The sequence below is a fragment of the Leptodactylus fuscus genome, chromosome 3 (assembly GCF_031893055.1).
Source record: "Leptodactylus fuscus isolate aLepFus1 chromosome 3, aLepFus1.hap2, whole genome shotgun sequence".
Taxonomy (NCBI): Eukaryota; Metazoa; Chordata; class Amphibia; order Anura; family Leptodactylidae; genus Leptodactylus; species Leptodactylus fuscus.
In genome coordinates, this window is record NC_134267.1 from 28,976,276 (window position 1) to 28,988,339 (window position 12,064).

At 47.8% G+C, this 12,064-nt stretch overlaps 1 protein-coding gene across 10 annotated transcripts in view; it reads left to right on the forward strand.

Annotated features, from left to right (window-relative positions):
* DAAM2 (dishevelled associated activator of morphogenesis 2) overlaps positions 1-12,064 on the forward strand; it is a 134,869-nt gene that overhangs the window by 99,271 nt on the left and 23,534 nt on the right. For all 10 annotated transcript variants that reach the window (XR_012715298.1, XR_012715299.1, XR_012715301.1 and 7 more), the window contains 6 exons: positions 7,938-8,044; positions 8,148-8,236; positions 8,384-8,552; positions 8,784-8,891; positions 9,980-10,040; positions 10,706-10,837. Coding sequence is in view for 6 of the 10 variants with exons in the window: in XM_075267330.1 (XP_075123431.1) it covers positions 7,938-8,044; positions 8,148-8,236; positions 8,384-8,552; positions 8,784-8,891; positions 9,980-10,040; positions 10,706-10,837 (666 nt within the window). In the remaining 4 variants the exon portion in view is untranslated. The remainder of the gene's footprint in view (positions 1-7,937; positions 8,045-8,147; positions 8,237-8,383; positions 8,553-8,783; positions 8,892-9,979; positions 10,041-10,705; positions 10,838-12,064) is intronic.

Genomic DNA, 12,064 nt, shown 5'->3' on the forward strand with positions numbered 1-12,064 from the left:
ACTACTGTCTATGGGATGCAGAATCACTATGGGACCATAGACTGCACTACTGTCTATGGGAGGCAGAAATACTATGGGACCATAGGCTGCACTAGTGTCTATGGGAGGCAGAAACACTATGGGACCATAGGCTGCACTACTGTCTATGGAAGGCAGAAATACTATGGGACCATAGGCTGCACTACTGTCTATGGAAGGCAGAAATACTATGGGACCATAGGCTGCACTACTGTCTATAGGAGGCAGAAACACTATGGGACCATAGGCTGCACTACTGTCTATGGGAGGCAGAAACACTGTGGGTCTATAGGCTGCACTAGTGTCTATAGGAGGCAGAAACACTATGGGACCATAGGCTGCACTAGTGTCTATGGGAGGCAGAAACACTATGGGACCATAGGCTGCACTACTGTCTATGGAAGGCAGAAATACTATGGGACCATAGGCTGCACTACCGTCTATGGAAGGCAGAAATACTATGGGACCATAGGCTGCACTACTGTCTATGGGATGCAGTATCACTATGGGACCATAGGCTGCACTACTGTCTATGGAAGGCAGAAACACTATGGGACCATAGACTGCACTACTGTCTATGGGAGGCAGAAACACTGTGGGTCTATAGGCTGCACTAGTGTCTATAGGAGGCAGAAACACTATGGGACCATAGGCTGCACTACTGTCTATAGGAGGCAGAAACACTATGGGACCATAGGCTGCACTACTGTCTATAGGAGGCAGAAACACTATGGGACCATAGGCTGCACTAGTGTCTATAGAAGGCAGAAACACTATGGGACCATAGACTGCACTACTGTCTATGGGAGGCAGAAACACTGTGGGTCTATAGGCTGCACTAGTGTCTATAGGAGGCAGAAACACTATGGGACCATAGGCTGCACTACTGTCTATAGGAGGCAGAAACACTATGGGACCATAGGCTGCACTACTGTCTATAGGAGGCAGAAACACTATGGGACCATAGGCTGCACTAGTGTCTATAGAAGGCAGAAACACTATGGGACCATAGGCTGCACTACTGTCTATAGGAGGCAGAAACACTATGGGACCATAGGCTGCACTAGTGTCTATAGAAGGCAGAAACACTATGGGACCATAGGCTGCACTACTGTCTATAGGAGGCAGAAACACTATGGGACCATAGGCTGCACTACTGTCTATGGGAGGCAGAAACACTATGGGACCATAGGCTGCACTACTGTCTATGGGAGGCAGAAACACTGTGGGTCTATAGGCTGCACTAGTGTCTATAGGAGGCAGAAACACTATGGGACCATAGGCTGCACTACTGTCTATGGGATGCAGAATCACTATGGGACCATAGGCTGCACTAGTGTCTATGGGAGGCAGAAACACTATGGGACCATAGGCTGCACTAGTGTCTATGGGAGGCAGAAACACTATGGGACCATAGGCTGCTCTAGTGTCTATGGAAGGCAGAAACACTATGGGACCATAGGCTGCACTACTGTCTATGGAAGGCAGAAACACTATGGGACCACAGGCTGCACTACTGTCTATGGGAGGCAGAAACACTATGGGACCATAGACTGCACTACTGTCTATGGGAGGCAGAAACACTATGGGACCATAGACTGCACTACTGTCTATGGAAGGCAGAAACACTATGGGACCATAGGCTGCACTACTGTCTATGGGAGGCAGAAATACTATGGGACCATAGGCTGCACTACTGTCTATGGGAGGCAGAAATACTATGGGACCATAGGCTGCACTACTGTCTATGGGAGGCAGAAACACTATGGGACCATAGGCTGCACTAGTGTCTATGGGAGGCAGAAACACTATGGGACCATAGGCTGCACTACTGTCTATGGTAGGCAGAAACACTGTGGGTCTATAGGCTGCACTACTGTCTATGGGAGGCAGAAACACTGTGGGTCTATAGGCTGCACTAGTGTCTATAGGAGGCAGAAACACTATGGGACCATAGACTGCACTACTGTCTATGGAAGGCAGAAATACTATGGGACCATAGGCTGCACTACTGTCTATAGGAGGCAGAAACACTATGGGACCATAGGCTGCACTACTGTCTATGGGAGGCAGAAACACTGTGGGTCTATAGGCTGCACTAGTGTCTATAGGAGGCAGAAACACTACGGGAACATAGGCTGCACTAGTGTCTATAGGAGGCAGAAACACTACGGGAACATAGGCTGCACTAGTGTCTATGGAAGGCAGAAACACTGTGGGTCTATAGGCTGCACTACTGTCTATGGGAGGCAGAAACACTGTGGGTCTATAGGCTGCACTAGTGTCTATAGGAGGCAGAAACACTATGGGACCATAGGCTGCACTACTGTCTATGGGATGCAGAATCACTATGGGACCATAGGCTGCACTACTGTCTATGGAAGGCAGAAATACTATGGGACCATAGGCTGCACTACTGTCTATCGGAGGCAGAAACACTATGGGACCATAGGCTGCACTAGTGTCTATAGAAGGCAGAAACACTATGGGACCATAGACTGCACTACTGTCTATGGGAGGCAGAAACACTGTGGGTCTATAGGCTGCACTAGTGTCTATAGGAGGCAGAAACACTATGGGACCATAGGCTGCACTACTGTCTATGGGATGCAGAATCACTATGGGACCATAGGCTGCACTACTGTCTATGGAAGGCAGAAATACTATGGGACCATAGGCTGCACTAGTGTCTATAGAAGGCAGAAACACTATGGGACCATAGGCTGCACTAGTGTCTATGGGATGCAGAATCACTATGGGACCATAGGCTGCACTACTGTCTATGGAAGGCAGAAATACTATGGGACCATAGGCTGCACTACTGTCTATCGGAGGCAGAAACACTATGGGACCATAGGCTGCACTAGTGTCTATAGAAGGCAGAAACACTATGGGACCATAGACTGCACTACTGTCTATGGGAGGCAGAAACACTGTGGGTCTATAGGCTGCACTAGTGTCTATAGGAGGCAGAAACACTATGGGACCATAGGCTGCACTACTGTCTATGGGATGCAGAATCACTATGGGACCATAGGCTGCACTACTGTCTATGGAAGGCAGAAATACTATGGGACCATAGGCTGCACTAGTGTCTATAGGAGGCAGAAACACTATGGGACCATAGGCTGCACTAGTGTCTATGGGAGGCAGAAATACTATGGGACCATAGGCTGCACTAGTGTCTATGGAAGGTAGAAACACTATGGGACCATAGGCTGCACTTCTGTCTATGGAAGGCAGAAACACTGTGGGTCTATAGGCGGCACTAGTGTCTATAGGAGGCAGAAACACTATGGGACCATAGGCTGCACTACTGTCTATGGGAGGCAGAAACACTATGGGACCATAGGCTGCACTAGTGTCTATGGGAGGCAGAAACACTATGGGACCATAGGCTGCACTAGTGTCTATGGGAGGCAGAAATACTATGGGACCACAGGCTGCACTAGTGTCTATGGGAGGCAGAAACACTATGGGACCATAGGCTGCACTAGTGTCTATGGGAGGCAGAAACACTATGGGACCACAGGCTGCACTAGTGTCTATGGGAGGCAGAAACACTATGGGACCATAGGCTGCACTACTGTCTATGGAAGGCAGAAACACTATGGGACCATAGACTGCACTACTGTCTATGGGAGGCAGAAACACTGTGGGTCTATAGGCTGCACTAGTGTCTATAGGAGGCAGAAACACTACGGGAACATAGGCTGCACTAGTGTCTATGGGAGGCAGAAACACTATGGGACCATAGGCTGCACTAGTGTCTATGGGAGGCAGAAACACTATGGGACCATAGACTGCACTACTGTCTATGGGAGGCAGAAATACTATGGGACCATAGGCTGCACTACTGTCTATGGAAGGCAGAAACACTGTGGGTCTATAGGCTGCACTAGTGTCTATAGGAGGCAGAAACACTATGGGACCATAGGCTGCACTAGTGTCTATGGGAGGCAGAAACACTATGGGACCATAGGCTGCACTAGTGTCTATGGGAGGCAGAAACACTATGGGACCATAGGCTGCACTACTGTCTATGGAAGGCAGAAACACTGTGGGTCTATAGGCTGCACTAGTGTCTATAGGAGGCAGAAACACTATGGGACCATAGGCTGCACTAGTGTCTATGGGAGGCAGAAACACTATGGGACCATAGGCTGCACTACTGTCTATGGGAGGCAGAAACACTATGGGACCATAGGCTGCACTAGTGTCTATGGGAGGCAGAAACACTATGGGACCATAGGCTGCACTACTGTCTATGGAAGGCAGAAACACTATGGGACCATAGGCTGCACTACTGTCTATGGGATGCAGAATCACTATGGGACCATAGGCTGCACTACTGTCTATGGAAGGCAGAATCACTATGGGACCATAGGCTGCACTACTGTCTATGGGAGGCAGAAACACTATGGGACCATAGGCTGCACTACTGTCTATGGGAGGCAGAAATACTATGGGACCATAGGCTGCACTACTGTCTATGGGAGGCAGAAACACTATGGGACCATAGGCTGCACTAGTGTCTATAGGAGGCAGAAACACTATGGGACCATAGGCTGCACTAGTGTCTATAGGAGGCAGAAACACTATGGGACCATAGGCTGCACTAGTGTCTATAGGAGGCAGAAACACTATGGGACCATAGGCTGCACTACTGTCTTTGGGAGGCAGAAACACTATGGGACCATAGGCTGCACTAGTGTCTATGGGAGGCAGAAACACTATGGGACCATAGGCTGCACTAGTGTCTATGGGAGGCAGAAATACTATGGGACCATAGGCTGCACTAGTGTCTATGGGAGGATAGTTTAAAGGGGCTCTATCAGGGGCTCTTTAAAAAGGCTATTCAGGCACCGCTAATCTTATTTTAACCCCCCCCCCCCACCACCATTTTAAAATAATACCCTAAAAACGAATATGCAAATTATACTGTCCCGGCTCTTCCCCACCTTGATCTTCTGTTGTTCTGGCGGGTTTGGTTCAAATCCCATTGGAGCGCTACTGTACGCGCTCCGGGGCCATTTTTGTAGTAGTTCTAAGTTCCCCTTCGCAGTACGCTCGCGAACCTCTTCATTCCAGAAGAAAAGATCAAGGTGGGGAAGAGTCAGGACAGGAGGGCGTCGCTGGAAGAAGAAAGAAGAGGAAGACATGACCGCAGATGACGTCGGACAGTGCATGACCGCCCACCGTGCACTGGAAGTACAATTTGCATATTCGTTTTTAGGGTATTATTTTAAAACTGGAGGGGGGTTAAAATAAGATTAGCGGTGCCTGAATAGTCTTTTTAAAGGCTACTCAGACATATGTGGGGCTCATACAGCATAATTTTGCTGATAGAGCCCCTTTAAGACTAATTCAGTAGAATCCTCGTCTTAATATAAGGGGGTGTCGCACTGATTGACTGATTGTTGCTCATAGACTTTCTTTGTGGTTTTGAGCTATTCAGACGTCTTTATGACTTCCCATCCGGCACTAATGAGCCCTAAGTGCCCCGAGCAGACTGCGGCAGCTCCGAGCTTCTGGACGGACACTTTCTGTATTACATTACAATATATGCCTAAAGAGATTGAGCACAGAAACATCTCGGAGTGATCACGGCGGTTTCTGTCTATTCGGGGTGGAGGACCTTCTTAGGTCAGCCCAGTGTCCTCATAGGTCGTTAACTGAAGAAGGGAGCGCCATCCAAGGGTCAAGTCCTTTCCTGCAAGAGGACTTAGGACACAGAAATCATGGTTCTATAGATGAAGACCTTACATAGGGAACATGTCACCCTTCTCCTTAGACGTGAGGCATCAAACAGGACCCTCCATCGGACCATGACACCTTTCTACTAAAACAGGACCCTCCCTCGGACCATGACACCTTGCTCTCACGCTGTGTTCATCTGACATTCTGGTATCTTCTAGATGGATTGTAAGGTTGTTTTTGAGGGTCTTGACCTTCACATTGCCTCCTATGTCTTCTACAGTGCCCCCTTCAGTACAAATTCCTACACTGTTGAGCAGAGTCAGGGTTCTTCCTGAGCCTGGTGTACATAGCATGTAGTGAGCAGCTATAGAGGGTTATTCATAACTGTGGACCCCGGTTATAGACGTGTCCCCTATGAGATCATCCTGGTCTGGCCTCTGTATAACCAGCTCATTATGTGCTCAGCTCTGATCATCTGTGGGGGCTCTGAGGTCGGGAGACGGGAAAGGGGGGAGGGGGTGACTTACAGCGGGGCCATCAGGGTTACATGAAATACTTGTATAATTAGGAGGTGACAGTGCCCGGGGGCCGCTCTCTACATGGCCTGTCTGGGTCAGGTTTTTTTGTAAGAATATGACCCTTCTTCTGAGATTGACCCCTCTGCCCTCTCCTGTAGGACAATGTCAGTATTTAACATTAGTATTTTAGATCATGTCTCTGTACACAGTAAGGGGGGAGGGCACCATATGGAAGGCAATGGAGTCCTCTCTCAAATTAGTCTCCTTCTCCTACCTTATTGGCATTGCAGACTGGCACAGGGTCACCAACAAGGTCAGGGCTTCCTACAGATCTCTGGTCAGAGCCTCCTTCAGACCCCAGGTCAGGCCTTCCTACAGACCCCAGGTCAGGGCTTCCTACAGACCCCAGGTCAGGCCTTCCTACAGACCCCAGGTCAGGGCTTCCTACGGACCCCAGGTAAGGGCTTCCTACAGACCTCTGGTCAGAGCCTCCTACAGACTCCAGGTCAGGCCTTCCTTCAGACCCCAGGTCAGGCCTTCCTACAGACCCCAGGTCAGGGCTTCCTACGGACCCCAGGTCAGGGCTTCCTACAGACCCCAGGTCAGGGCTTCCTACAGACCCCAGGTCAGGCCTTCCTACGGACCCCAGGTCAGGGCTTCCTACGGACCCCAGGTCAGGCCTTCCTACAGACTCCAGGTCAGGCCTTCCTACGGACCCCAGGTCAGGGCTTCCTACGGACCCCAGGTCAGGCCTTCCTACAGACTCCAGGTCAGGCCTTCCTACGGACCCCAGGTCAGGGCTTCCTACGGACCCCAGGTCAGGCCTTCCTACAGACTCCAGGTCAGGCCTTCCTACAGACCCCAGGTCAGGGCTTCCTACAAACCCTAGGTCAGGCCTTCCTACAGACCCCAGGTCAGGGCTTCCTACAGACCCCAGGTCAGGGCTTCCTACAGACCCCAGGTCAGGGTTTCCTACGGACTCCAGGTCAGGGCTTCCTACGGACCCCAGGTCAGGGCTTCCTACAGACTCCAGGTCAGGCCTTCCTACAGACCCCAGGTCAGGGCTTCCTACAAACCCCAGGTCAGGGCTTCCTACAGACCCCAGGTCAGGCCTTCCTACAGACCCCAGGTCAGGCCTTCCTACAGACCCCAGGTCAGGCCTTTCTTCAGACCCCAGGTCAGGCCTTTCTTCAGACCCCAGGTCAGGCCTTTCTTCAGACCCCAGGTCAGAGCTTCCTACGGACCCCCATTCCATGCAGGCCAGAGTGTCAATATGAGGCACGATTTGTAGACATGTGACGTCGCTCGTCCTTGGTCCTCCTGGCCATGTGTTCACCTCATCATTTCTTGGCTCCTTGGACTTTTACCTTTTGTCCAGATTTCTGACTAGAGGGGATGAGGTGAGCGGCATTCTAAGGTGAATTACTATGAGACTGACCCCACGGCTTCTAACAGGCTCGCACGAGGGGGCCCAGGCTAGTTTGGCTCAATGGGTTGTGTAGATCATGAAGGGGTTTCCACAGGGAAGAAAGGGTTCGATGCCCGGTGTTTCCCACAATTGCCCCATGTTTTTACCCCAGTCCATCAGGGGTCACATCCAGGATAGTGTTATACACAGCGCTATGGTATGTGTCAGCCATATACGGTAATATCAGACGTTGGGGGTCATAATAACGGCATTTATCTCTTTTCTCCCATTAGATGTTGAAGTTCATCCCGGAGAAGAGCGACATTGACCTTCTGGAGGAGCACAAGCACGAGATCGACCGCATGGCCAGGGCTGACCGCTTCTTGTATGAGATGAGCAGGTGCGACCCCTAGACTCAGCAGCGACCTCTGGTGGGGGTCACCAGTAGTGATGTAGGGAATACTTGGAGGAGATGTCCTAATAAATCCCACTTTCGCCCTCAGGATTGACCACTATCAGCAGCGCCTCCAGGCTTTATTCTTCAAGAAGAAGTTTCCGGAGCGATTAGCAGAGACAAAGCCGAAGGTGGAAGGTGAGAGCAGATGAGTCAGTGGTGCCCCCTGTCTGGACCCTGACTGGTTGGGGCTGATCCCCGGTGATCCTGGATCCTGCCCACTCTGATGTGATCCAGGGGTGTCACTACTTCTGCAATTCCTCTGACCTGGTGTTTTTCTTGTAGCTCTGCTCTTGGCCTGCAAGGAACTGACTCGAAGCAAACGCTTAAAGCAGCTTCTTGAAGTCGTCTTGGCTTTTGGAAACTACATGAATAAGGGCCAGAGAGGAAACGCGTTTGGCTTCAAAGTAGCGAGTCTGAACAAGATCATAGATACAAAGTCCAGTATAGACAGGTAGGTTAGAGGGACGCTTCCCCCACCTTGTGCCCTCTGGGGTGTCAAAGCTACATTACGGGCTCTGCTGCATCTACACACCTGTGTTCTGCTCCATTATCCAAGTGCGCCAGGTCATCGGGACCCTGACCTTACAACCCCCACTTGGCTCAGTCATGTGACCAATTCCACCCATACAAGTCATGTGACAGCAGATTTTCCACCAACGCTCTCGGTTTCCGCTTCTTTCAGGAACATCACGCTCTTGCACTACTTAATTATGTTATTTGAGAAGACGTACCCCGATATCCTCAACATCCAGGCGGAACTGGAGCACCTCCCCGAGGCCGCCAAAGTCAAGTAAGTCAGCCCTTCAATTGACCCTTTAAGAGGACTTTCCCTTTGAATAAAGAGTCCTCAGTCCTTGAGTTGATCATATTGTTCCAGGGAAAGCTGAGTGACAGCTGACAAGTACACCCTGGGTATTGTCAGCCATGCCTTTAGTTCCCTATCTACTGCCTGGAAAGTTGGGTGGCAAAAACAAAAGGCTAACCCATCTCACCCATCTTTCTCAGTTATGCATGCTCTGGTGCGGCGGTCGGCCATGTTTCTTTGTCCTGGACTTATCCAAATGTTTAAAAAATATTCATAGAGGTCGGAATCTTAAAGGAGAACTCCACCCCCGTGGCACGCTGACAGGTCCATTGGTACGACGCAGGGCCTTGCTTTACTGTTTCCTCTGGATGCCGATCAGACACGTCAGGGTCACCACGGGTCACACGACCCTCTCCGCATAGTCATGACTAATTCAGGCACTGGCAGACGAACCTTTGGTGACTCATTCGGCCGCCGTCTCAGGGCGCTCCTTCTTCAGGTCCTTTTTTTACCAATCCGAAGGTTCTGTATGATCCGAAACGTCTCGTTGTTAGAATTTATGGACTCTATATGAAGAGGCCGCGCCGTTTCCTGTCGCTGAGTGCCTGAAATTTTTGTTAGTCTATTGGATGGAGTGAAATCCTTCTCACAGCTCTGGAAACAGCCTGATACATTGTAACAAACCTTCAGGTGATTGCAGGATAAGACTCTGTTCACATCTGTGTCTTGGCTTCAGGCTTTGCAGGTCTGTCAGACACCAGCGCCACCCAGTGGAGTCATTTATGTCCATGTCTATGACTTCAGTGTGAACAGAGCCTTCATCTCTGCGTGTTTACAATGTATCAGTCTGGAGTCTGAATGGTGTCTCTCATGGGGATTTGTCTAGGCTGGATACGATTGTAACAAACCCTCAGCCGTGTACAGGGTTAATTGTCTCTAGATCTAACCAAAGCAGCAACAGAGATCTGGAGACACTGACATAGAGTCTATTGTATAGAGAGCCCCTTTAAGCCCGCGCCGCTTCTCTCCCATGTGACCTGGATGTCACATTCATATTGGATTTTCTTTTTCAGCCTGGTGGAGCTGGAGAAGGAGGTGCAGAATATAAAGAGCGGGCTGAGGGCCATGGAGTCGGTGAGTAGCCGGGGGGATGACAATACTTCTAGGGTATAGTTTGTGACCCCATTTTGTGGACATGGCATTGGGTCACCATTTCAGGAGTGGCATCTGCTGATCCTATGAGAAGTCACAAGTCAAGATTTAGGGTTACAGTGTTCTCGAGTCTTGAGACCATACATGCTGGGAAAGGATACACATTTTCCTTAAAACTAGAACCAAGACTGTTGCTCTAGCGCCACCTTTTGGCATGAGTGCTCTATGGATTATTGTCTGGTGAAGACTGGCACAAATGCTAGATGTCCTTCAGGGTGTAGGGGGTCATCTCCGGAGGGTGGAGGGGGGGGGGGGGAGGTGCTGTACTGTTATATTTAGCAGTGACTTCCCTTGTCCTCTTTGATATCTTTGGGAATTCTTCCATATTTGTAGGGTAAATAAAATATCAGGGTAAACCATTTAATATCCCATTCACATACAATGTCTTGTCCTCAAGTCACATCCAGAGTTGCAGCTACATTTCTCCAGGTTGACATTTGGCTCAGTCTGTAGTCTCTCTGTCTTGCTGCAGTGCATTGTGGGAGGTGTAGTGTTTGCCTCCAGTAGTGTGTACAGAGCACTACAATTCCCAGAATGTGGAGTTGTCAGGGTTCCACCTGGTATATTCATATTTTCCTGGTTTGTAGGAGTTGGAGTATCAGAAGCGACACTATCGGGACCCCGAGGACCGATTTGTGCCTGTCATGAACGACTTCATCACCGTGGCCAGCTTCAGCTTCTCCGAGCTTGAGGACCTGCTGGGTGAGGCCCGGGATAAGGTAGGTCCTTTTCTCATGTCAGCATACTACCTCACATGTACAAGAATATAACTAATATAATACTACTCCTATGTACAAGAATATAACTACTATAATACTACTGTCCTATGTACAAGAATATAACTACTATCATACTGCTCCTATGTACAAGAATATAACTACTATAATACTGCTCCTATGTACAAGAATATAACTACTATAATACTACTCCTATGTACAAGAATATAACTACTATCATACTACTCCTATGTACAAGAATATAACTACTATAATACTACTGTCCTATGTACAAGAATATAACTACTATCATACTGCTCCTATGTACAAGAATATAACTACTATAATACTGCTCCTATGTACAAGAATATAACTACTATAATACTACTCCTATGTACAAGAATATAACTACTATCATACTACTCCTATGTACAAGAATATAACTACTATAATACTGCTCCTATGTACAAGAATATAAATACTATAATACTGCTCCTATGTACAAGAATATAACTACTATAATACTGCTCCTATGTACAAGAATATAACTACTATAATACTGCTCCTATGTACAAGAATATAACTACTATAATACTGCTCCTATGTACAAGAATATAACTACTATAATACTGCTCCTATGTACAAGAATATAACTACTATAATACTACTCCTATGTACAAGAATATAACTACTATAATACTACTCCTATGTACAAGAATATAACTACTATAATACTACTCCTATGTACAAGAATATAACTACTATAATACTACCTCCTATGTACAAGAATATAACTACTATAATACTACTCCTATGTACAAGAATATAGCTACTATAATACTTCTATGTACAAGAATATAACTACTATAATACTACCTCACATGTACAAGAATATAATTACTATAATACTGCTCCTATGTACAAGAATATAACTACCATAATACTGCTCCTATGTACAAGAATATAACTACTATAATACTACCTCACATGTACAAGAATATAATTACTATAATACTGCTCCTATGTACAAGAATATAACTACTATAATACTGCTCCTATGTACAAGAATATAACTACTATAATACTACTCCTATGTACAAGAATATAACTACTATAATACTACTCCTATGTACAAGAATATAACTACTATAATACTACTCATATGTACAAGAATATAACTACTATAATACTACCTCCTATGTACAAGAATATAACTACTATAATACTACT